The 25398-nt window shown below is 37.9% G+C and overlaps 1 protein-coding gene across 7 annotated transcripts in view; it reads right to left on the bottom strand.

The window, feature by feature from the left end:
* MLIP (muscular LMNA interacting protein) overlaps positions 1–25398 on the bottom strand; it is a 247356-nt gene that overhangs the window by 166406 nt on the left and 55552 nt on the right. The window contains exon 1 of one of the 7 annotated variants that reach the window (XM_009451468.5): positions 16332–16550. The exons of the other annotated variants lie outside the window; for them this stretch is intronic. Within the exon in view, the coding sequence (XP_009449743.1) occupies positions 16332–16364 (33 nt within the window). The 5' untranslated portion in view covers positions 16365–16550. Of the gene's footprint in view, positions 1–16331; positions 16551–25398 lie in introns of those variants that run through there. 7 annotated transcript variants of the gene reach the window in all.

The raw sequence follows: 25398 nt of genomic DNA, 5'->3' as shown, positions 1-25398 counted from the left end.
TTAAATCAGCATTTTGATTTCCTTTTTTCTCTGATCAACTTTTATCATTTTTTCTTGCCTTTACATTTATACCCTTACATCTCTTCATAAAATGAAGCTGTATTCTCAGTTATGATTTTGTTAATTGATAAGTCTACATGGAAAGCAAGCCTATCCCCTTCAAATATGCCTGTTCTAATTACCAATTCTAAAAACATAAATACTTTTTGAGAAGTCTTTGTTTTTGAACGTCACAGTACTATTTTATTTAAAAACCTCTCTGTGATATCCCTGGTGAAAACATTTTAAGAATCACTTCTCAGTCTTTTGAAAGCACACATTGGCATTAATAAATTTGGTTACCTGAAAAGGGTTAGAGACGCTGAGCAGGCTGGCAATCTATAAGCCTTAGATTCCAATATGCTGCCCATACTCTATGATGCACAGCTATATATTTTTTTCCCCAAATCAACATGTGACTGTGTAGGAGATGGGCGAGCCTTCAAACTATGTGAAAATAGCTTTGAGATATTCTAATGACATTCAATTGAGTAGCCTGTAGGCATAAAGGAATTTGATACACAAAAAAATCATTGTTTCAGTGCATAGTTATTAAAATGTTTTGCTATGAAGACAGAAAGCCTTCTTTCTTTTTGGAGACATTTACTAAGGTCCATAACGTATCATTTCAGTTTTCTCAGTAAGGTTACCAGTAAAAATGCAGTAAATTTTTCTTCAAGACTTCAAATTGAATTTAAATTATTTTTTAAATAATAATATTTCCTGTCAAAGCTGACATGGGAAATATACAACAAACTAATTCCTTCTCAAAACAACTTTTTTTGGTAAAGAAGAATAGATGATCATTAAGTACACTTGACAGTTTCTATGAAAATGTATCTGAGATTTTATATCAGAAGAATAAATGTGGATTTTTGCAAAGTCATTACTTTTTAAAGAAATCTTTGGATATTCTAGACTCTTAAGCATGAGCTCAGCAGCCAAACTTTTTGGGCTTCAATCCCAGCTTTCCCACTTAATAGCAGTGAAACCTTGGACAGATTTCTTACTCTCTCACTGCCTCGATTTTCTCATCTGTAAAATAGGGATAATAAGAGTAGCTACCGCATAAGGTTGTGGTTACATGAGTTACGTACGCCTTTGGAACAGTATTTGGCACATAGTAGGCACAGAATAAATATTAACTCCTATTATCAGTTACTATTTGCAATAGGATTGCCATTACAAGTTTTAAACAGCTCGTTCACTATTTTCCACCTTCCTCTACCTATTCCCACATCCTCTTTCAACACTCTAAAGATAAGCAATGCATGGCCTCTTGCTACTCAAATAGTTGACTTTTTTTCCCCTGAACTTCTGTGTTGTAAATATTGTTTGTCCCTTTCATCTTCAAGAAACTCTTTCTCCTCCCTGACACCATCCTGCCCTGGTTCTTTTCCAGTGACCTCCCTGCTTCCCCTCCTCCTTCAAGAGAAAGACCCAGCCAAGCACAGTGGCTCACTCCTGTAATCCCAGCACTTTGGGAAGCTGAGTCAGGAGGATCACTTGAGGCCAGGAGTTTGAGACCAGCCTGGGCAACAGAGTGAAACCCTGTCTCTACAAAAAAAAAAAGAAAAAGAAATTAAAAAATTAGCCTGGCATGATATGCGCATGTAGTCTTAGCTATTTGGGAGGTGGAGGTGGAGGAGCTCTTGAGCCCGGAAGTCCAAGGCTGCAGTGAGCTATGATCGTGCCACTTCACTCCAGCCTGGGTAAAATTTTGAGATCCTGTCTCTAACAAAAAAAAAAAAAAAAGAAAGAAAGAAAGAAAGAAAGATCCCCAAGACTTAACATTTGGCATCCTCCTCTTTCCATTGCCTGAGGTCTCTCCTCCATGACTCTCTTCTCTCATGTTCTCTACTCTCATGGTTTCAGTGCTCATCAGAACTGGCTGATTTCAACGTGCATTTCCAGGTCTGTGCTCTCTCCTGAGCTCCCGCTTCTCCTCTTTGATGTCTCTCTTGCTGACTCTAATATTGAGCAACCATGGCGCAAGTCATCGGATTGGAGAATTTGACAAACATGAGTGTTAGGCTGGGTTCTGCCATTTACAGTTTGTGTGACCTTGGTCAATTGTCTTCCTTTCTGAAAATCTCCACTTCCTTATATATAATAAGCCATTTATAAAAACCTACCTGTTAGGCTCCATTAAATTATGCAATAGATATAAAGCATTTGAAACAATGCCTGTTACATAGAAAACCTTCAACATACGTTAGATGATTATTAATATTAACCTCCAACTAAATATGCCCCAAATCTTTTGACATTTCACACACATATATAAAATAACTCTTCTCTGTATTTCTAGGAATTTTTTACTGCCACCATCATTTTCAAGACACTAGATTTTAGCTTTTTTATTATTTTGTCTCACTTGTTTCCACCATCTGAGTGGTCATATATTTCAACTGTAATTTTAAAATAACAATAATTTTAAGCTGTGTATGTTGTTGCCTAGTCGAAGGGATACTCTTCAGCCTCCTTTACTAGTACGTATGGCTATGTAACTAAGTTGTAACCAATGAGAAGTAATTAAAAGTAAGTTTCTTTAAAATGATGTGACATGCCCTTCTTTATCTCATCCTCCATTCTGCTGTCTGGAATTTGGATGTGATGGCTGGATCTCTAGCAGCCATCTTAGATCCTGATGATAAGGGCTTCACTCTAAAGAAGACAGAATCATGAATAAATTGACAAGAAGAGATCTCAAACAAGAACAAAACTAAATTTCTGAACTTTTTCTTAATGTAAGAAAAAAGCGAACATCTATTTTGGGGTTTTCTCTCTTTTGCACAGCCTGATCTAATCTTAAGTAAATTAACAACAATTCAATTTCTAACTCTTCCCTAACATGTAAGCCTTCTTGGTAGCCAGGCCAACTTCCTCACAGTCACACTACTTGCTTCGGCTCAGTTGCTTCATTTCCTGTCCTTCCTTTCTTCTCACCCTCCACTATCTTAGGTCAGGAGTTCAGATCTACCAGGAGTCTTCTCTAATGTTTGAAGTGCTCAGCTCCCTCCGTCTCATCTAAAAACATTGTAGCACTTACATTCTGTGCCACAGCATCAATGACCCACATAGAATAGTCCTGTCTCTTGAATTGTTTGCAAAATCATTAATAACTGGATGTTGCAGGTTGGATTATCTGGAGATAGATGCAGAGACAAAATTCAGGGTGCCAGATATTTATGAGAGAGCAGCTGGTGGGAAGTAAGAAGAAGAGGCAGGATTGGCAGAGGGAGAAGTTGGGTGATGAAGCAGACCCAACGGAGCCTGGGCTAATTGGGTAAGGAGCTTAGGAGCTCCCTAACACTTGGTATTAGGAAGTGCTGCCCATAAGCGCTTCCCATATCCAGCCAAAGTAGCCAAGGCTTCACCAGCTGTGGGCTTCCCCGAGAAGGTACACTCAGGGGAGAGCCTCTCTGCAGATGAGGTTGACCCTGAAGGAGGTGACAGTTGGATGCTACCTGCCAACCACACCTTCCACAGCTCAACAGCAAGACCTTTCTCAAAATGGGATCTGGGCACCACATTTCTGTGTCTACCATACTATGTCAGCATTTTATGCTTCTCTTTCCAAAGCACCAATTTTAATAATAAACCTATAGTAAGTATTTGATAAATACTTACAGAACTCTTCAATTGAATGTATTCCAAGCTTGGTATAAGAAATATAATCTGTACAAAGTTCAGAAGACAAATTTTCCTGTGCCCCCAAAAAAGGTCTTAAAAAGTTCCAAGTATCTTGGACTGCAGGCATGCACCACACATCTGACCAAAAAATTTAAAAAGTTCCTTTGTAAGAACAAATCTTTTCAAAACATTTCCCTTCTGCTTCCTGGAATTGGTATTTACTTTGCATAAGATATAAGTTTTTTGTTGTGCAGAACATGCCTTTTTTACTTTACTTCATACATCGCCTACCTGCTAGATGCTGCTAGAGCCTCAGTCACACTCCATCTGAAGTACCAGCAAGTGGGAGGGACCTGCCCATTTGACTTGCTTATTATGAGGAACACCGTGCTCTCGGGGAAAATCTTCCAAGGAAGAAAACTTGCAATTCATCTTGAGACCATGAAAGCAAATTCATGAACAAACAAATTCATGAATTCAAACTGAGAACAGAGATTCTGACTCTGCAAACTCTGACTAAGCTTCCGCTGTTGTTTTTACTCTTCTCTCATAAGCTCTTTCACTCGAAGCTCATTTGGGGGTCTCTACAGATCTCATAAATAATTTCTCTCTTCCCCTTGTTGAGGGGTCAATAGAAAATGTCATTAGAAAGCAGACAGTTGTCCTGTTTCCTGTACCCTTCTGTTTTACTCCAATCACTCTATCCATCCCCAACTGCATTCCAGTTACAGGAGGAGTCGGAAAGGGATTGGAAGGGAAAGGAAAACCCAGAATTGAATGAGGTCCTAACTCTGGTCATCAGTAAATAGGACAGCAACAGTGGGGAAAAAAAGCACCAAAGACAAATAACAGTTATTATTATTTTTAAAATAATGAAAATAAATGAAAAGTCAGTCTAAGGTGGGTTAGCTGAGACCCACCTTCCTCTCACTTTGTCCTGACTCCTTCTGAGTAGAGGGAGCAAAAGTCTGTCTTCCCCACGATGTACCTGAATTGTGACCAATATGTTTACTTTAGCCTCGAGATAAGCAAGATGAACTAATCACAAGGTGAGTTCGCTTTGTGTGGCTGCCTGCTGCAAGTCTTCCTATATCTCTGTCTACCCACCGCTTCCCAAAATACATCTTTATGGTAATTTAGCCCCTTTAAGAATCACTCCCATCTGTTCTCTGCTATGACGATAGCTACTTCAAGAGATGGTTATCTTTGCTGGCTGGCTGTGGAGCGTGGTGGTGATGGTGGTTGACACACAATCTACAGAAAAATCACCCAAATGTAATTCATTTGTAAATCATCACTTGAGTGTTTTCGAAATGTTTGTGTTTGGAGGTTGTTTTCTTCATTTCCCTGAGCCAGAAGGCCTTGTCAGAAAGTCAAACTTCAAAAGTGACAAACTGCTCTGATCATATAAGGTTGGTTTAGTTGCTAGGGAAACCACTTTAAAAGGAGGAACATCCTATTTGTGAATTTATAACTGAGAAGAGAAACAGATGCTAAGTTTCTGAGTGAGTCTAATTTACTTTAAGACATATTTGGGGTCGGTGAGTGGCAGCAATGAGGGTTATATTTTTTAGGCCATAGACAGCAAATTCTCCAAAATTTAGGAAACCTTAGTGTAGCACAGAAATTATGGGTACAAAACAAGAATGTCTTTCTTCTTCTTAGATTTGTAAATTAAAAAAAAAAAAGTCAGAAAGAAGACAAATATATTTTCCCAGGACACCTGTGGGATATGGGAAAACTGCCAGGACTCACCATCAAGCCCCACACAAGTAAGAGCTTCTGACAGTGCTGATGGTGTGATCTTAGGAAGAAACAGAAATCCCTTGTGAATACTCTGCAAATATTTGCAAAGGAGTTGTCCAGAATAAAATAAAAATATGCAGACTGAGGCTGCTTTATGCAACAATGGACAAGAAGACCTGAGTTTTCTCTCAAAATACTTCTCCATACCTGCCAATTAAGCCTCAATATGTAGAGCTTCATTTTTTTTTTTTTTTATCTTACAGCAAGTTTCAGATTCTTCCCTGAAAATGAATTTTGATACCAGGGAAAAGGAAAAACCTAGGCAATATCAGGAGTGGCTTCTACAATAAGATAAAAGAATTCAAAGCTGGTAGCTAAATAAAATATTATTATTGTTGTTATTAATATTATTGTCATCATCATTATCATTACTATTGACACCATCATAATTTATTATTTCTATCATTACCAACATAATAATTGTAATTCTTATCCTCTTAATCACCATTACCACTTTAAAATAAAAATAGCTACTGTTCTTTGGATATTTATCATGTGTCAGAAATTGTAAGTGCTTTACATTCATTATCAGACAATTCCCAGAAGTTGGCAAACTCTTTCTGTAAGGGGCCAGAAAGTAAACATTTTAGGCTTTGTGGGCCATACCATCTTTGTCACAGCTCTTCAGCTCTGACACTGGATGACAAAAGCAGTCAAAGAAAATATGCAAAGAAATAGGTGTGCCTATGTTCCAATACAGCCTTTAGCCTGGTGGGTCACAGGGCCAGTAGCAGAGGGAATAAGTGTGCCTGTGCGGATGCACAGTAGTAATGGGTCACAGTTGTCTCCTGATTTCCAATAGAGCAATCCGAAAGTGCTTTCTGGACTAGCCATAAATCATTTTGTGAGCACCAAATGCTAAATGACTTGAATTTGAAATTCCACATGTGTTTTAAAAAGCCCCCTCGTTTTAGCAGCTAATGAGCTTTTTGACCTTAGACAACACTTGTGTTGCCAGACTCCAGATTTCCCATCTGTAAAACACAGCTGCTAGCCTAGATCCGTGTTTTTCCAACCACAAGTCATGACTATCAGTGAGTCCTGTTTGGCATTTTAAAAAATGAATTAGATAAAAGAAGAATAGAATAGAATAGAATAGAATAGAATAGAATAGAATAGAATAGAATAGAATTTAATAGAAAATATATTAATAAGCACTATTTCAGAGACTCTGTTTCAGATATATATGAACACACACACACACTGTATTTGTGGCTCACAAATTTGAAAGCCACTGGACCAGATGATCTGAGAGCTCTGTGCAGCTTTAAGATTCAATAACTCAGGCTGGGCATGGTGGCTCATGCCTAGAATCCCAGCACTTTGGGACACCGAGGCAGGCAGATCACCTAAGGTTCAGAGTTCAAGACCAGCATGGCCAACATGGTGAAACCCCATCTCTGCTAAAAATACAAAAATTAGCTGGGCATGGTGGTGCATGCCTGTAATCCCAGCTACTCAGGAGGCCCAGGCAGGAGAATTGCTTGAACCCAGGAGGCAGAGGTTGCAGTAAGCCAAGATCACGCCACTGCACCACTCCAGCCTGGGCTACAAGAGTGAAGACTCTCTCTCAAAAGAAAAAAAAATAGATTCAATAACTCTGCAGCCCATCCTCCCTGCAATAAAATCATTCAAATCACACACTGAAGTGATGGAAAGTCAATGGGACTATAATTCTTATCAATCCTCTCAGAAACTTCGTCTTGCAATTGTTGAGAAGATTTAAAACCATTTTAATTTAAATAAACCATTTTCATATTAAAACCATTTAAATATTATTACATTATGAATTAAATTATAATGCTATTTATATCATTATAATAATATAGTTATACCACTATTTATATATTAACAGTAGTGATACTTTTGCTATATTGTGGGTATAATTATACCTATATTTAAATATATTTTGTTGGGAAAATATGATCAATAAAGAAATATGTTCTGCAAAACTCGCCTGACTTTTACGGTACTACTTGCCTATCTATGAATAAAACAATAATATTAAATAAGATGTTAATAGCCTGTCAAACATAGGACCACTGTGAAATGATTTGAACTTGTACCAAGATATATAAAAGGGGCAAAACTTTCTAGTTCTTGTTTTCATTTGAGGGATACAGTATATGCTATTGCTAGGCCAATAATTATGATTTGCATTGAAATTGCAATTCACAAGCATGTAGAATGATCCAGCCAAAAGAACTCAGCCCTTTTGGTTCCATTTAAATCTGGAAGCCCTAGAGGAAACACTACTCATTTGCAGAAACTGTAGTGCCAGTGTGTGTGATAAATTGAAAGAAAAGGACAGGAAAGACACTTCAAGCATTCACTTTCTGATATTGAAACCCATCCTATTTTTAATCCTCTCTCTTGGGTATTTAATTCCAGATCCTAGTCAAGTCATGCTGTAAAAACTACCCAGGTTGACAAATTATCAGTGCTTCACTTAGCTGCAATTTCCCTTCTGAAAACCACCTTCATGAAGTGGTATTCAGAAACACACGCTTAGTTTAGAGACAATCTTGTTGAATAGAGAAATGACTCTGAAAACCAAAGAATTAATAGCAGAAATCATAAAATTAGTTAATTACAAAAAAGTGAGACAGTAAATAAGAATGTTTAAATGGGCTGAAAGTTTACAAGTTCTGAAACAACAAGTGTGGTATAATTAAAAGAGATCTATAACTGGTGGCCTAGGGTTTAGAAGGATCATGACAATAGATCCTAGGAACTGTGGCTGAGCTCAGGGAGCTGTTCTCAGATACCGAGGATCAAGTCATTGCTTGCTTTTCACTGCAATTGGGGAATGGCTAGATTTACCTGGCAGTAATAATGATCATTTTAGGAACTCAGTGATTTTTCTCCCACGTGATCTTGAAAACCCACCTTTCCTTCTATTCTATAGGCAAGACTAAGTCAGTCTCCCAGCTAGATTCCTTGCATATAATTTTCCCACTCACCATTTCATCCCATCTTCAATTGCTAAATAATTTCTCTCAGACAGTATTAAGTGAAATGCCTATATTGGATATGCTGATAACTCAATAGGAAAAGATAGTCTCCCTTAAAAGGAATATAGATTTCATAATTTTCCATAATTTTCCATATTTAATTAAGTGGCTGTAGAAATTTTAAATCAATTTTGTAATTTTATGAATGGAAGGTGCGCTCAGAAACAAAATCTCAATGTATAACAACACACTATAGGAAATACGGGTACAATTTATGATGGCTCAGCTTTCAATCATCAACCAGGGGTTTACTCTACAGAAGCAGTTCTCAATTCTGGGTGATTTTCCCCCCAGGGTACCTTTGGCAATGTCTGGAGACATTTTGGTTGTCATAAAAAGTGGGAGAGGTGTGCTCCTGGCCTCTAGTGAGTAGAGGCAAGGGACGTTTCTAAATATCCTACAACTCACAGCACAGTTCCTGGCAACGAAGATATATTTGGCCCAAATGTCGATATTATTAAGGATGAGAAACACTGCTTTACAGTATAGCCCCCATAAAAACATGAAAAATGATTAGAACAATGATACATTTTGGTCTGTACAGTTGACTTATTCATTAACAAAGTCACTTTGTCCCCTACATTAATCTCAAATAAGTGGGATTCAAATTCATGCTAAGCAAAATTACAAATCACTACATGAGTCCATGGCTTGGAACTTTAGGATTGCTTATGAATGTTAAAATTATGCATGCCAAAATCCACTGTGCTGTGTGTGTGTGTGTGTCCCTCTCTCTCTCTCTCTTTCTCTGTCACACACACACACACACACACACACACACAGATACAATACTTAGCACAGATAGAATGCCGTGCACACAACCGGTGCTTATTACAATATGAAGGCTGGTTCTCACACTAATGTTTGCTGAAATAGAGCGGGTCAAAATGACTGTCTTGAAGACAGTAGGATTAATTTCTGAATAACAAAGGAAAGTTGTTCTAGACAGAATGTGAAAATAAGTTAAAATAGGAAGCCTAGAATGTCTATCAAACTTGCTAACTAGTTATGGAGGTAGGATTATCTTCCTGGGAAAAACTAAGTAATTTCTAAGTTTAGTAGAGTCTAACAAAGTAAGTATCTTCCACTTAACTATTGTGCATAACTTTTATATCTCAAGACATCCTAATAAGATAGCTGATGGACTCCATACAGCTGTCTGGGCATTTTCTGCTGGAAGAGTCATGGTGGGGACATTATCACCCATGGAAAAGTTGAGAAGAAAGCCTAAATCTCACAGCATCAAATTCCCTCTGATGCTTGAGAGGCAGTTTACGAACTGCTGCTTATGTTTCTTCTGTTAATATCCAAAAGCATAAGAAAGAAAAAAATGAGAAAATGAACAAAACTGATCAACAGAAACAAAACTGATCAACAAAAACTGATCAATCCTGCAATTCATTTTAGTTTCACTAAGAATGACACTTCCAAATTAGAAACAAGGCTATTTAAAAGGGGGAGAGGTATTGTCAGAAAAGATTAATAAACAAATTGGTAGTGGTGTATGCAGACGATGAGGACCCTACTGCTATGAGAAGGCTCAATTCAGAGACTTAAGACAGAGGTGCTAAATCAAGTCCAATTTCATTCAGAGAATATATTGATGGCCTAATTTTGTTATAGTACCATAGTAGTTTTGAAAATGTTGAAGATCGGCAGCAGTTCAGGCTATACTTTAGAAACATTCTGAAGTAAGTTCAATACAAATTTTAGTTTAAAAAATAAACTCAATATTTGGGCTCAACTCAGGTTTTAGCAAATTCTTCACGTATATTTGGCATTATGGGATTTTGTTTTCTTTTGTTTTGTTTTTGAGATGGATTCTGATTCTTGTCGCTGAAAGGCTCAAAGGGTCAGGTATAAGCATTCTGTAAGAGGGACAGTCTCAGAGTTAGAGCTATGTCATATAAGCCATCCATCAGATATAGAACTGTCCTGAAACCCAAGTCTTTCAGCTAACCTGTCATTGCTCAAAATCGAAATGTATATTGAGCGACATTCTGTACTCCTTGAAAAGAAAAAGTACAGCTTTGAATCCTGGGAGTAAAATTATCCTGTGGCCTTGGGATATAAAACTAATCAGGTAGCATAAAATACCAGGTGGCCCAGTATTCAAACTTAGCTTAAGGTAATTCCTGGTGGAATTTATATCCTGAAAATAGGTATTTTAGCCTTGTTGAAATGTTATTATTGTAAAGGGACTTTTCTATTTTAATGATTAATGCTATGTAACCCAGCATGGCTACATATGTAGAGAATGTCTACAAATTTGTATATGTCTTTTAAATCCTGAATCAATTTATCAATTCAACTGAAACTCACACCAAAAATAAAACAGGTTTCTTTGAAAAGAAAGAGGCTAATGTTGTACTTTGTTATAGGAACAAAGTGTTTTAAACTCCACCAGAATTGTAAGTCTAAATATTTTAGTCTCCACTTTTTTTTCCAGGTTCCACTAAAAACAGTAAAAATTCTGTGCTATAGACCTCAAAAAATGTTGAACTTGAGGGAAAAAAAGGTGGCCCCCAAGGTTTCTGGAGTATGGACTTATCAATAAAATAATTTGAGCACATACTTCTACTATAAGAATTTCTATTAATTTATTTATTCATTATCATGCATATGTGCTGGTGGACAAATGTATAATGTGACACATGCACCTAAATAGAAATTTAAAAGGTGAAAATAAAAACACAGATTACTAATTTTTCTCCATACCCTAATGGATCACCCGGCACAACCGCGAGATTTGCTTACCAATTATGAGACCACTGTAACAGGTACAATAAGCTATTCAAGCATTGTGGCTTTTTATATGACAAGCTTTTTGAGCTTCATAGAAACTGATAAACAATGGCCACCAAAGTTGAGAAGCCAGTCTGCTCTAACACCTGAGAGACAGATGTGCTTTGGAATGTTCTTTGACCCCTCTGTAATTAAAAGTATGGGCTAGAGAGATATGAGGATGAGGGACATTTATCTTCTAAGGTTAAATAATGACACAGTCTTTGTGGCCAGCCACACTCTTTGACCTCGTTTAACTCTGGCATCAAGATTGTCTCACTTACTACAGAACCCCAGGGAAAGCAAAGAAGGGTAAAATAAGTTAATAATTTCATAAGTTACTATATTTGTATGCCTTGATTTATCCATTGGTGCTCCCACTTAGGCCAGACCCTCACTTCTTCCTACCCTGAACCTCCAGCATCTGACTTTTGACATATTCAGGAAGTTTGAGGCCTCAGAGACCTAAGCATAAGTTTCTCTCTTTTCCTTGGCTTGTTCTTCAGAAAAGACAAACTATTTTACTTCAATTCTGAAACCACCTTGCATAAACTAAATGTGTCAAGTTTGGAAAACACATAAGCATAAGAATATGCAAATTTCCTTTTGGGAACAAGAGCTAACTTGAAAATGATACCATGGCCGTTTCTGAAGACTCCAGAAGGAAGCTGCTTAGCTCAGTAACTTGCACTAAATCATGAGTAGGTTCAGCCTGCCCAGGTGTTCTCCCTCTGGACACATTCCCCAGGTAGAGCTTTAGGCTCTGCAGAAAGCCTGGTTGCTGCCTGGCAGATGGATCTTCTGGCAAAGAGCAAGAATCCCAAACAGTGGAGTTGTAAAAAAAAAAAAAAAGAGTATCTTTCCCATAAGCATCTTAAAGTATTTTGTTTTTTAAAATTTTTCTTAAACAGTTCAGTAAATGGCAGCATCATTCAAGCAAAATCTACTTTATTTTATTTAGACAAAGTAATGTTCTCACAACCCATGCAGGTCCACAGCTTGGATCCTCTTCCTTCTCATGGCCCTTCACACATGTGAGGGCAGTGGCCCCCAGAGGAAGGAGAAGGCATGCAAGTAAGGAGTCACCAAGCTTTCAAAGATAGCCTGACTTATTGGAAATGTGTTGGCCCCTCTATTAGATTCATTCCTCTTTGCCACTATTTTTTATCCCTGATTTCTGTGGGGTTTTTTTATGTTTCTTTTTTGCATCAAATAACATTTCTTTTTCTTGAAACACTTTCCCTCTACGAAACCACCCACTTCAATTTAGTCATTGAGTCATCAGAATGGACTCATTAATAGATAAAGACAAACAATCTGAATCCAAGGCTATTTGCTATAAATGTGAAACTTCCACATCTTCAGCAGTTTACATACCTAAGGTAGATATTGTAACACCTCCTTGCCCTCTACGCTCATAGTCACAGAAGAGGCACAGCTATAGGATGTTGTTTTGGCTTTGACGCCATATTAGAATAGACTTCCAGAAACCATTCCCTACTTCCGTATATCATAATGTTCATTTACTCATCGTTTGTTCAAAAAATCTTGACTGAGCACTGGCTAGGTACCAGGTGTTATCCTAGATCCTGGGGATACAACAGTGAGCTAAACACAAAAAAATCCCTGCCCTCATGTAACCTCTGTTTTAGAAGAGAGAGATAGATGATAAATAAAATAAGTTACATAATATCTTAGAATATTGTGGTCGTGCTGAGAAGGAACTAAGCATGGAAGATATGTATAAGGAGTAGCAGAAGATGGAGGTGAGAGCACAATAGATTTCAATAGGTTGGACAGAGAAGGCTTCCTTGGAGGTGACTTTTAAGAAGAAGATTTAAGGAAGTGAAGAAATAAACTATGCAGATATCTAGGTGAAAATACTCCAAGAAGAGAGAACAGCAAAAGCCAAGAACCAAAGGTAGGAGGCTATCTGACATCCCTGAAGAACAGAGGCTGGTGTGGCTGGAGAAAATGACCCTGGGGAAGAGCCAGAAGGGATGTGGCAAGATTCTTAAGAAGGGGCCAGATTGCTGGGGCCTTGTCAGCCACTACAACGGACTTTGGCTTTTATTCTGAGTGAGATGAGAAACTATTGAAATATTCACAGCAAAGTGGTGACATGATCTCACTCCCCAGTAGCAATGAGCATATTAAGCACCCGAATCTTGGTTTCTTTATGCTATATTCCCCTAAAATGAATGAGGTTTCCTTGCAGAAATGGCTGATTCCAAATTTCAGTCAAGAAAAGCACAAAGTAATACTAAAAATTAAACATACACACATAAATAGGTGGGGTAAGAAGAGAAAGAACCACTGTTCAATTGTGGACACCTTAGGTGGGAGGGGTCTTTTAGACATTCAAGTGAAGATGCTGAGTATAGAGTTAGATATATGAGCCTAGAATTTAAACATAGAGTCACATCTGGAGATGTAAATGTGGAAGTTATAAAGATACAGAGAGCATGTACAACCTTGAGATTGAATCGTATTACCTAGCCAAGGAGTAAATGTAGATAAAGAACCAATGAACACACATGCAGAGGTGGTAAATGTGAGGAGGATGAAGACTGAAAAATATGGAGTATTTATAGAAAATAACCAATAGTTCAGTTATTCCAGGACATACGACACATAAATCTGAGCAGTGGAAATTCAGGCTGTCATGGCAGGTCTGGGAGAGAATACAAAGGGCCTGGAATGCAGCCTAAGAAATTTCTTCTTCAGAATTCAGAAGAAGTGAGAGCAGCAGATGTAGACTCAGCAGTCATCAACATAAAGCAAGCTGGAACTTCATAGCCTGATGAGACTGCTCTGGGAAAATAAATAAATGAAGGCCTTGAGATGAGGCTAGAACTCTGGTAACCCTGGAACTATTCATGTAGGAAAATGAGCGTGAATAGATGCTTGTGTGAGTCAGCCACGGGTAGGCAGCTCTTCACACAATGACCTTTTCAAAGGAATGGATCTGTGCTTGGCAAGTTGAAGGCTTCTAACAGGACACTGCAGCTGGGTTTGTAAAACTGTTCAGGCTCACTCTGCTGGGCTTCCACCCTTTAATCTCACTGATTCGTTTTGTTTACTTGTAGCCTAGCTACAAATGAGAAATCTGATCTCTTCAAATATCCCCCCAAGAATTCTGACATGACCAGAGATGATGAAGACAATCATGATATCATGATAAACACAAAGTTTACTGTGTGCCAGACATTTATTAAGTACTTTCTCATGGAATCCTCACAAAAACTTTTGAAATAGGTACGACTATAATCCCTATTAATAAGTGGGAATTCTGATGCTTAAAAATGGTTCACTAACCTCCCCCAAGGTCATACAGCAAGCAATAGCTGTAGCACTCAGGCACAGGTCTTTCTGACTCCATAGCACTGCAGTCTTAACTATTGTCACACAATGTTTCTCAATGCCTCTCAGAGGTGCCACTTGGAACCACAGCCAGTTAGAAATTGTGGGGCTGGTGTCAGGAGAGAGGAGAAGGATGAAGTTGTAACTGTCACTTAGCCTGGCCTTGTGCCTCAGTTATCCATTTAAGGAACTCTCAGTTGAAGCCCATGACTTGCTAAAGATGAAAAGCCTGTCATGGATGCAATTCCTAGTGAAAAACTACCTGCAGGGTGAACACAGTAGATTTCAAATCTGGTCTATCTATGCTTCAAGAAATGTCTTCAAGAAGTGGAGGTTTGCTACAAAATTGGAACACATTCCTAGAGTAACACCTGGAATCATCTCAAAAGGCCTTCAAGTCTCGACATATACAACTTTTAGACAGAAAGTAAATGAAGCGAAGAAGATTTTGCAGAAATTCACAATGGCCAAATTTTTGAAGCTTTTATCCACCATCCGTTTGCTCCCGTGACTCTTAGATTAAAATGCCTTTACAATAACAGGGATATATTGGGAACAGTTAAAGCCGTGCTACCCTGGGGGAACAAGCTTAAAAAATGCAATGAAAATATACTAATCTTCCCTATTTGAGGAATTCAAAAAGAAAAAAATAATTCCTGAATTTGCAAAGAGTACTTTTTTCTCCTTGTTAACCCAAATTAAAAAGGTTCCCAGCTATTGCATATGTACACATATCCACCTGCTTGAGGTGTAGAAAAGCAATTAAGTCACTCTGGAATGCATTCATGGTGGATTAAATAAATACCCTCTCCCTGTCTTATTTCACTGACATCTAGGTAATGTGACCCTGATTGCAAGAGCAATGCCTTGCAAATAAAAGTTGCAGGAACGTTCAGTACCCATTTATTATTCCATCATCGTAGGCTTGACACACCCAGCAGTAAATGTGATCATGTTCAGCACCATAAACAAAATTGTTATCTTCAATTACTACTGTGGATAATTCATAGTTTCCAGGGACACTACTGGAAAAAAAATAAGTAATGAACCTTCACATGTGGAATCCTAAGCTTCAACTAAAGAGTGTACAAATACTGGGATGACAGGTTAGGAAAGAGAGAAGGGAGGGGTGATGGGGGAGCAAAAAAGTTCAAGGAAGGACAAAGAGGAAAAAGTAGAACTGTGGCTTCTGTAATCCATAGTCACAAAGCATAACTGAGACTATGTTAAGAAATTAGAATTACATGTTGAAACCTATTTCAAGATCAAATCATTAAAATCATGATACATTTTTACATTCCCAAGTTTGTTCTACTTAAAATTATTTTTAAATTAAAAAATATATAATCTCAAATTTAGTCCTAAAAAGTTGCAGCTTAAATGCAAAGCAATTTTTCAGATTCATGATACTCATTCCTACCAACAATTTACCTAAATTATTTCCCATTATATAAAGTTATAGTAAAATCAACTTTTCCTGGAGCAATTCTAAAGTTGAGCATGCTAATTAGTCCACAGCTAATTTAACATCTGTTGTCTGATACCATTATAAACAGCCATGCCACCTAAAACATAACTACTGCAATACGAAATAAGGAATACAAAGACAGTACACAGCTATCATTGATGTTAAATGTATAACAGGGTGACAGTATCAAGGAATTGTACTAATAATGTCATAGAACTCACAGAACATTCAAATCCAAGGTACCAGCTGCACATGGAATCCGGTGCCACGTGTCAAACTAGCAGATGTCAAGAAAGCAGTGGTTGTAACGGCAAGGTCAGTGTCAGCCAATAGAACTCATTGACAAACACTTGCCTGTGTCAGCTGCTGATATTGATGAGCTGCAAAGATGACAAAGCACTGTACAAATTATGCCCTCCTTCCTCCCTGCTTCCCCAACAACTCTGGACTGGAAATAGCAATGCATCTGTTATTTCAATCCCATCTGAATATATTAACCTATCTTGACCTTAGCAGTGTTCTAAGAGAAACTCTTTGCCTGGAAATTGAGGGAAGCTCTATTTTAAAAGTTAAAAAAGGACCTAATCTGACTTGGCTACAAAAACTATGTCACATTTAATATGTATATTAGTATATATTAATATATGTATATATTACATGACTTAGGGTTGACAGAAATGCCTTCAAATAGAAAGGCTTAAGTAAGAAACTCAACCTTACAATAGCTTCTACATTAAATTAACTGGTACTCTCAAATTAATTCAGACAATTTTGGTGGATATGCCAGGAACTGAAGAAATAAAAATGAAAAATTCTATTTCTGTTCTCACTTATAATCTTATGAGAAAAACAGATAGACAAATACAAAACATTACACATGAGTTAACTGCTTCTAGAGAGTTATGAAAAATACTACAGTATTCTATAGCTGGGGAGAATATATTTGCAGTAATAAAATCAAGAAAGGATTTGCAAGTCAAAGTATATTAAGTGTTCTATAATTCAGTTTTTTTAAATAAAATAATTTGCAAATTATATGAGGAGGAAATTCACAGAAATACAAATGACCAAAAAAAATGAAAGATATTCAATCTTACTAGTAATCAGGAAAATGTAAATCAAAATCATAATGAAATATGATTTTCTACCCACCAAATTGGCAATACCAAATGCTAGTGAGAATGTGGAGCAACAGGTCCCATATTGCTAAAGGGAGAATAAATTGGTAAATCTACTTTGGAGAGAAACTTGTCAATATTCCAAAAAAGGTGAATATGGATACATCGTCTGATTTGGTTTTACTGTGTCCCCACCCAAATCTCATCTCTGAATTGTAATCCGAATTGTAATCCCCAAGTGTTAGGGGAGGGACCTGGTGGGAGGTGATTGGATCATGGGAGTGGTTTCACCCATGCTGTTCTTACAATAGTGAGTGAGTTCTCACAAGATCTGATGGTTTTATACATGTTCGGCAGTTCCTCCAAACTGGCCAAACTCCTGCACCTAGCCCAAGAAATCGTGTACATGAATATTTTATTGATGTTTTGCATGAGAAGAAATAGGAAAATAAGAAAATAATCTAAATGCCCATCAACAGAGGAATAGATAAATAAATATAATATATTCATTCCGTGAAATAGTACAAAGAAATAAATTACCTAGAATTATATGTATTAACATACCTGTATCTCAGAAACATTCTAAAAATAATCAAATTACAAAAGAATAACTACCATGTTATCATATGAGTAATGTTTCAAGAAATGCAGAAGCAACTATATATAAATTTATATATAGTTATAATGAGAATTAGAAACACTAAATCTAGCATAGTAAACACTAGGCAAAGTTGGGGAGAATGAGACAGGGAGAGCTACAAAAGAAGTTTCAATTAATATTGAAAATTCATTATTTGTCTTGGTCATGTGTCTGAAATATTTTTAAAAACAAATAAGCTGAAAAATGTGACAGAAGCACAGGTAAAAGAACAAACGGTTCTACTTAAAGATAAAGAACAATGACAGTAAAATGAATAAAATGAAGGTGAGTAATCATGGGTATCCAAAAGTCTGCTGGGGAGAGGTCAGTGTCTTAAAATTTTCTCATAAAAACATATGGACCCTGGCCGGGCGCGGTGCCTCACGTCTGTAATTCCAGCCCTTTGGGAGGCCAGGGCGGGTGGATCACCTGAGGTCAGGAGTTTAAGACCAGCCCGGCCAACATGGTGAAACCGTATCTCAACTAAAAATACAAAAAAAAATTTAGCTGGGCATGGTGGCGGGCGCCTGTAATCCCAGCTACTTGGGGAGGCTGAGGCAGGAGAATCGCTTGAACCTGGGAGGCGGAGGTTGCAGTGAGCGGAGATCGCGCCATTGCACTCCAGCCTGGGCGACAAAAATGAAACTCTGTCTCAAATAACAAAAACAAACAAACAAACAAAAAATATGTGGACCCCAACATTGATGGATAGGTTCCACTGCTTTTCTCCTCATTTTCTTGCACTGAAACTCCTAACTGAACCCAGTTGCTAGTACCAAATATTCTATGTAATTTGCACAAGAATTGAAGGCCCCCTCTTCACCGCCACCATGGAGACCTGCGGGTATTTTAGGGTTGTGAAGGTAACACCTCCCCCAGGATGGTGGGAGGAAGTTCCCAGAGAGACTAGTGAATAAACAAGAGGGGTGCAGAGTGAGGCATCAGTGTCAGAGGGTACTGGGGAGATGAGAAGGTGAGAAAGCTGATCTGAAAAATACAACAATAAAATAAAACAGCCCTTGGCTTGAGTCTTGAAGGGCACTTAGGCAGAATCATAAAATCATGAATCTTAGAGCTGAAATACAGTTCATGAAAAAAATTCTGTGAGGTCAGGGTGAGGATGGTGAGGGGAAGGGGACATGAAAGAGGAGAATAAATCTTTCACCCACAGAGATGAGGGGTGATGAAGATATTCTTGCCCAAGAATTTGTCTGGCTCAAGTTAAAAAAAAAACTATACTTTAAAAGTTTCCTCTAGCCCTTTGGGTACTTGGCTTTTATATATATGTATATACATATGTAGACACAGATATATAATATTTATATAGTGTATTTTATAGATTAAATATTAAATATATATATTATATAAATTACTTATATCAAATTTATGTATTTTATAGAAAGAGATTTGCATATGTAACAATTTATATATAAAAATAGTTTTCTCAGACAAAAAATGTGTATGTCTTTTTATCACATGGGTATAGTTATATGCAAATGCAAAACTATCACTGTATAATATTGAATATGATCATTTACAATTATTTTTTGAAGCTTAGTCCATTGATATTAAATAGAAAGTGAAATGATTGTAAAAATAAGGACATGCACATTCAAAAAGCTTTTTACAGTATAAAATTAATGAGGTCTGATCAGTTGCCAACCTCATTTTCTGTGATGGGAGAGGTTTAGGGGTTCCTAAAACTGGGGTGGGGGGTGAAGATGGAGTCTATATGTTTATATAAACATATAATTTTTTTGTTTGAGAAAGTCTGAGACTCCTGGGAAAGTCCAGCATGGCAGAGGGGGTTAAACAAGGTGTCTACAGCTCCGAATAATACAGTAAGGTACATTTGCAGGTTTCGAGTCCAGAGGAGGTAAGGGAAGCAAAGGCGACCATGAAAGAGTTTGTCAGGACTGTTGAATGAAGAGAGGAGGGACCCAGTGGAAAAGTTCTGGGGAAGGAGTATTAGGTTTGGTAAATTACAGCATGGAAAGTGGCCAGAGCTCAGGTGAAAAAGCCCCACTGCTGGTGATGCCAGAGGAACTTCTAAGAACAGGATGCCTGGCATTCCATACTCAGTTCCTTCCCATCCCGTGCTATGCTGCAGTCCACCTCCACTAACTTTCTAACCTAACTCTGTAGGACAGTTTTGTGGAGCGGTAGTTGGAGGAAGGCAGTAAGAGGGACAACTGATACTATGAGATTAGATAACATAAAAGAGGAGGCAGGACAAATACAGGGATGATGGAGGATCCAATAAAGGAGGAATGGGGAGCAAGAGGTGATACCAAGCTGAGGATACTATTGCTTTTGGTGAATCTTTTTAAATATTCTAGGAGCCATGGACTCCCACAATATGGTGGGGGGAAAGGAATCAAGCTCATTTATCTGGAAATTAAAGGTAAAGATGACATGTCAGAGGTAAAGTGATTTAGACTATTCAAGACATCTGATGTGCCCTACTTATATATGTGAAAGACTGGACCAATAAACAGCAGAATGTTTACAGTGGTTTGCTCTGGATAATGAAAGTATGAGTGAGTATTAGCATCTTTGTTTCTTATATAATTTCCAAATAACACACTATAAAACTCAGAATGAAACAATAAAAGCAAATTCATTATTAAAATAGAGAATGAGCTCAAGTCATCATTTTAAATGTTTCCCACCCATCATAAATTAAGAAAACATACCCCTACAGCAACAGTATCCTTCCCATGCTTGCATTAGAGGTGCTTTACCTGCTTAAGCCAAATCTCACCCAGCTAGTAACATGGCATAGGAGTAGATACTCTACCTAAACAGATTCACCCATGAGGATTGTCTAACTAGAGGCACTTGCATTTTCAAATTTTAGTCATACCTGATAGAAAATATAGTATCTAGTGAAAACTCCATTTCCTAGATTCTGCTTCAGTATATTAGGATGCCTCATTCAAGTTTAATTTCAGAAAAACACCAAATAAGTTTTTAGTGTAATTATGTCCCTTCAAATATTTAGGATATTTATTTAGTATAGATATGTCCCAAATATTTTGTGCAACATTCTTAACACTAGAAAATTATTTCTTGGGCCGGGCGCGGTGGTTCATGCCTGTAATCCCAGCACTCTGGGAGGCCAAGGCTGGCGGATCACCTGAGATCAGGAGTTCGAGACCAGCCTGGCCAACGTGGTGAAACCCCGTCTCTACTAAAAATGCAAAAATTAGCTGCATGTGGTGGCAGGTGCCTATAATCCCATCTATTTGGGAGGCTGAGGTAGGAGAATTGCTTGAACCCAGGAGACGGAGGTTGCAGTGAGCTGAGATCATGCCACTGCACTCCAGCCTGGGTGACAGGAGCCGAGACTCCATCTAAAAAAAAAAGAAAAAAAAAGAAAGAAAAAGAAAAGAAAATTATTTGTTGTATATCTGAAATTCAGATTTAGTCCATTGTGCCTCCTATATTTTTATTAGCTAAATCTGGCAATGATTTTTTCTTTTTAGAGACAGGGTCTCTCTCTGTTGCCCAGGCTGGAATGCAGTGGCGCAATCATGGCTCACAGGCTCACAGCAGCCTCAGGCTGAAGCAGTCTGCTCACCTCAACCTCTCGAGTAGCTGGGACTGCAGCTGTGCACAACCATGCCCGGCTAATTTTTTGTAGAGACAGGGTTTCACTACATTGCCCAGGCTGGTCTTGAGCTCTTGGGCTCAAGCAATCTTGCCTGCCTCAGCCTCCCAAAGTGCGGGGATTACAAGCATGAGCCACCATGCCTAGCTGCTGACATTACTCTATGCCTATGTTTCTAAACTCTTAATGAGTGCTAGAGAACTGCTTAAGTTATTACTGCCTGTGTGATATTTTATAAACGTAAAATTTTAGGTAGAAATTAAAGAAAACAAACTGATTACAAATCCATTTTCAAACACTGTTAACCTAATCGATGACAGTAAGAAGCAGTAGGTGAACCTCCTGCCCGTCAGGGGAGGTAAATTGGGCCAGTTGAAACATTTCCACCAAAATGACAGTAAGTCTTGTGGGCATACAACCCATTCAGGTCATCATTTCATTTTTCTGTCAAATTGCTGAGTGAAAATGAGAACAACCTGAACCACAGCAAAGTAGTATCTAGATATAGAAACTTGATTTTGACCTGCATGTAAAGCTATTTTCTCATCCACGAAAAAATGCTCCATAATCCCCAATAATAGTTTAAATAATTCAACTATATGTCTGGCAAGAAAATACACATCTTGAGCCATGTATTTTGAAGATAAGTGCTCTTGACTGAGCTTTATCATCTGCTTCTTAAAGAATTTGCTTGCTTGCAAACTTTATAAATGGTATGCCAAGACCAATCAATGCTTTAAGTTTATGCAGCTATCAGTCCCAGTACACACTGACACATGGCATCTGCCTCTTTTTTATGTTAATAAGATACAGAGTTTACAAATTCTACAGAGGGTTCAGTTAAAGCCCCTTGCTCTATTTAATTTTTTAAAGAAAACAGTGAGTTTGGTATGTTTTTCAAGCAAATTATCTTGAAACACGTATTAGATGAAATTATTAATAATAATTATGTGTAATTGTTTTGAATATTAAAGCTTTGAATGTAGTCTGTTTTTCATAGATTTGCCAGTAATGGTCTAAATTAGAAGTCTGCAACTAAGATTCACAGACCAATGCTGATCTGCCACCTATTTTTTTTTAATGAAGTTTTATTGGAAAACAGCCTTATCCTTCCATTTACCTGTTGTCTTTTGCTACAAAAGCAGGGTTGGGTAGTTGCAGCCAAGAAAACCTAAAATATTGACTATCTGACCCTTTACACAAAAGATTTGTCAACTTTGCTTTAAATAGACATTTACCAACAGGCAAGGGGACTGATTACTCCCCTGAGCTGGTTTGCATATTTTTAAGATAGTATGGCAGCCTTGATTATTTAGGTTTTGTATAGCAGAGAGATATAAAGTCTAAAACACCGCAAAACTAAAAATATCTGGCAAAGCAACAGGCAAAGTAAATTTGATGAAGCTGAGGTTCTCTCAGTATTTGTCCTAACACAAGACGTTCTCAGTGGATCATTCACCCTAGTCCTTTGCTCCTGAACTAGAGCAAGGAAATAGTTATCCAGTTGCTGTAAGAATCAGGTTAACGATCCAAATCCATTTTTATTTCTGTCTCTTTTTTTTTCTTTTTAAAACCAAAAATCCTTTAAAGTTCTGGCCTCTGGCAAATCTCACCCTCACCCCTAGAAAACATTGACCTAAATCAAGCCTAGAAACAATACCAACCAGTCCCCATGATCCGCTGATGTATGTTCACTGTGGGAATACAGGAGATGAATATTTTTGCTGTTTGGATAAAATTGTATTCAGGCTTTGATTTTGATGATGCCTCCAAAATGCTATGCAAAGTTTATTCTTTGAAGCCTGGAAAAAGCCACCCAGAGGCAATTAGGCTACTCTCCCTGTCCAACAGGAAATCCTGCAAACAGTGGCTACAGACATGCCTCATTTTAGAAAATATGAGAATTATGTTGCATTTCCATTAATTAAACCCCACTTGCAATGCCCTACATGCACTTTCCTTCAGAAACAGGTCCAGTAGTCTTTCCAAATTATAGGTCCAGAGTCTTTTGCAATACAGTTGTGGAAGGAGGAGCAGTGAAGATACCAAATGAGACTCTGTGTAGACAGAGCCCAGAGACATCAGTCTGGTTTGAATTGGGTCTACACGTTGTCTACACATTGCCAATGTTTGCACAATCAGCATGACCTTTAGTTAGATGTATGCTTCTTTGGAGTGTCTTTGGGAAGGTTAATAGAGATTATGATAAAGGGCCTTAGGTTTCCTCATCCTGACCCACTCCTTGGCACATCTATTGATTTCGGCTCATGGGGAAGGAGAGGATTGAAAGTTGCAGAGACAGACAATTGTTTTTCCAGAGATTATTTGATCATTTCAGAGAAACATACCATACTGATGCTTACCAGAGCAATAGGCTTTAATAGGTTAAAAGCCAATGAAATAATTCACCCTAATATTGAACAACAGTGTTAATCCAATTTAACTCCTTCATGCTTTTTGTACCATTTGTCAAACATAAAAAGAAAATAAAATGGTTCCGTAATGATGAAACATACATATTCAATGCCCTCTATTAAGTGTAGCAAAACTTGAGTCACAACTGGAAGTCTTAGATTGGTTTTGAACTGACCTCTGAGGGTGTCACCTGGCAGATCAGAGAAGTTTTTTGGAGGCAGCAGCTTTGATGCTGGGAACCTAATCACCAGGAAAACTACCTTGGTGACCTGAGAGACCAGGAGCCCATATGGAATAAAAGAGGAAACTGCTCTTTGTGAGATATCTCTGAGCTGATATCTGGACTTGCATCCTGACTATAGACCCATAGAAATGTTAGTTAGAAAAAATAGCACTTTGACTTTTTTTTAAACATTTCCAGTCTGGAAGCATATATGACAGAATCTCCAAATAATGCAGTTACTAACCATAAGCACTAATATCTATGGAGTAAATGCCATGTGCTAGGCAACGTTGGTAAGGATTTTCAATATTTAACAGACTCATATATTAGCAACCTATTTATAACTACTGCATAATTAAAAGTTGCCTTGAAGAATTTGATCAAATTGGTAAAAGTTCTGATGAGGTTATTAAAATTCAACTAACCAATCACAAATCCACCTAGATACAGCAGAGAAAAGCAAGGACAAATAATCATAAATTACCTTGAATAAAAATTCAGTAAGAAGCACATAGGCATTTCCCTGATTATTATTCAGGGTTTTAGGATTTTTTTTTTTTTTTTTTTTTTGAGACGGAGTTTGGCTCTTGTTGCCTAGGCTGGAGTGCAATGGCCTGATCTTGGCTCACCACAATCTCTGCCTCCCCGGTTCAAGCGATTCTCCTGCCTCATCCTCCCGAGTAGCTGGGATTACAGGAATGTGCCACCACGCCATGCTAATTTTGTATTTTTAGTAGAGCTGGGGTTTCTCCATGTTGGTCAGGCCGGTCTTGAACTCCCGACCTCAAGTGATCCGCCCACCTCGGCCTCCCAAAGTGTTGGGATTACAGTGTGAACCACCGCGCCTGGCCAGGAATTTTTTTTCTCAAGCAAATGCAGCAGCTGTTCTTTTGCAAATGAAGAAGTTAGGAAATTAGCCAATTTAAGAATTTCTGTCCCTATCACTTCCTTTTATTGACTGCTTTCAGTATACCAGGTGTTTCGCATCTAGTGTTTCTAATCCCTCACAGACATGCAGGCTCCATATTTTCCCCCATTTTAAAGGCAGCAAAACTGAATATTTGCCCAAGTTAGCATAACTAACAGATGACACAGTTGGGCTTCGAACTCAAGACTGGTGTCCCCGTGGTTGGCCTCATTTTTTGGATGCCACTGAGCTTCAGCAGCTGTGTGAATACTTTATAGCATGCAGTAGTTTCCAGTGTTAAACACTGGCACAAGAAGATACACCTATTAATTTGCATAAATTAAGCCACACCTCAGCTATTTTCACTTATTT

The sequence above is a fragment of the Pan troglodytes genome, chromosome 5 (assembly GCF_028858775.2).
Source record: "Pan troglodytes isolate AG18354 chromosome 5, NHGRI_mPanTro3-v2.0_pri, whole genome shotgun sequence".
Lineage (NCBI taxonomy): Eukaryota > Metazoa > Chordata > Mammalia > Primates > Hominidae > Pan > Pan troglodytes.
This window is presented reverse-complemented; position numbering and strand designations above follow the sequence as displayed.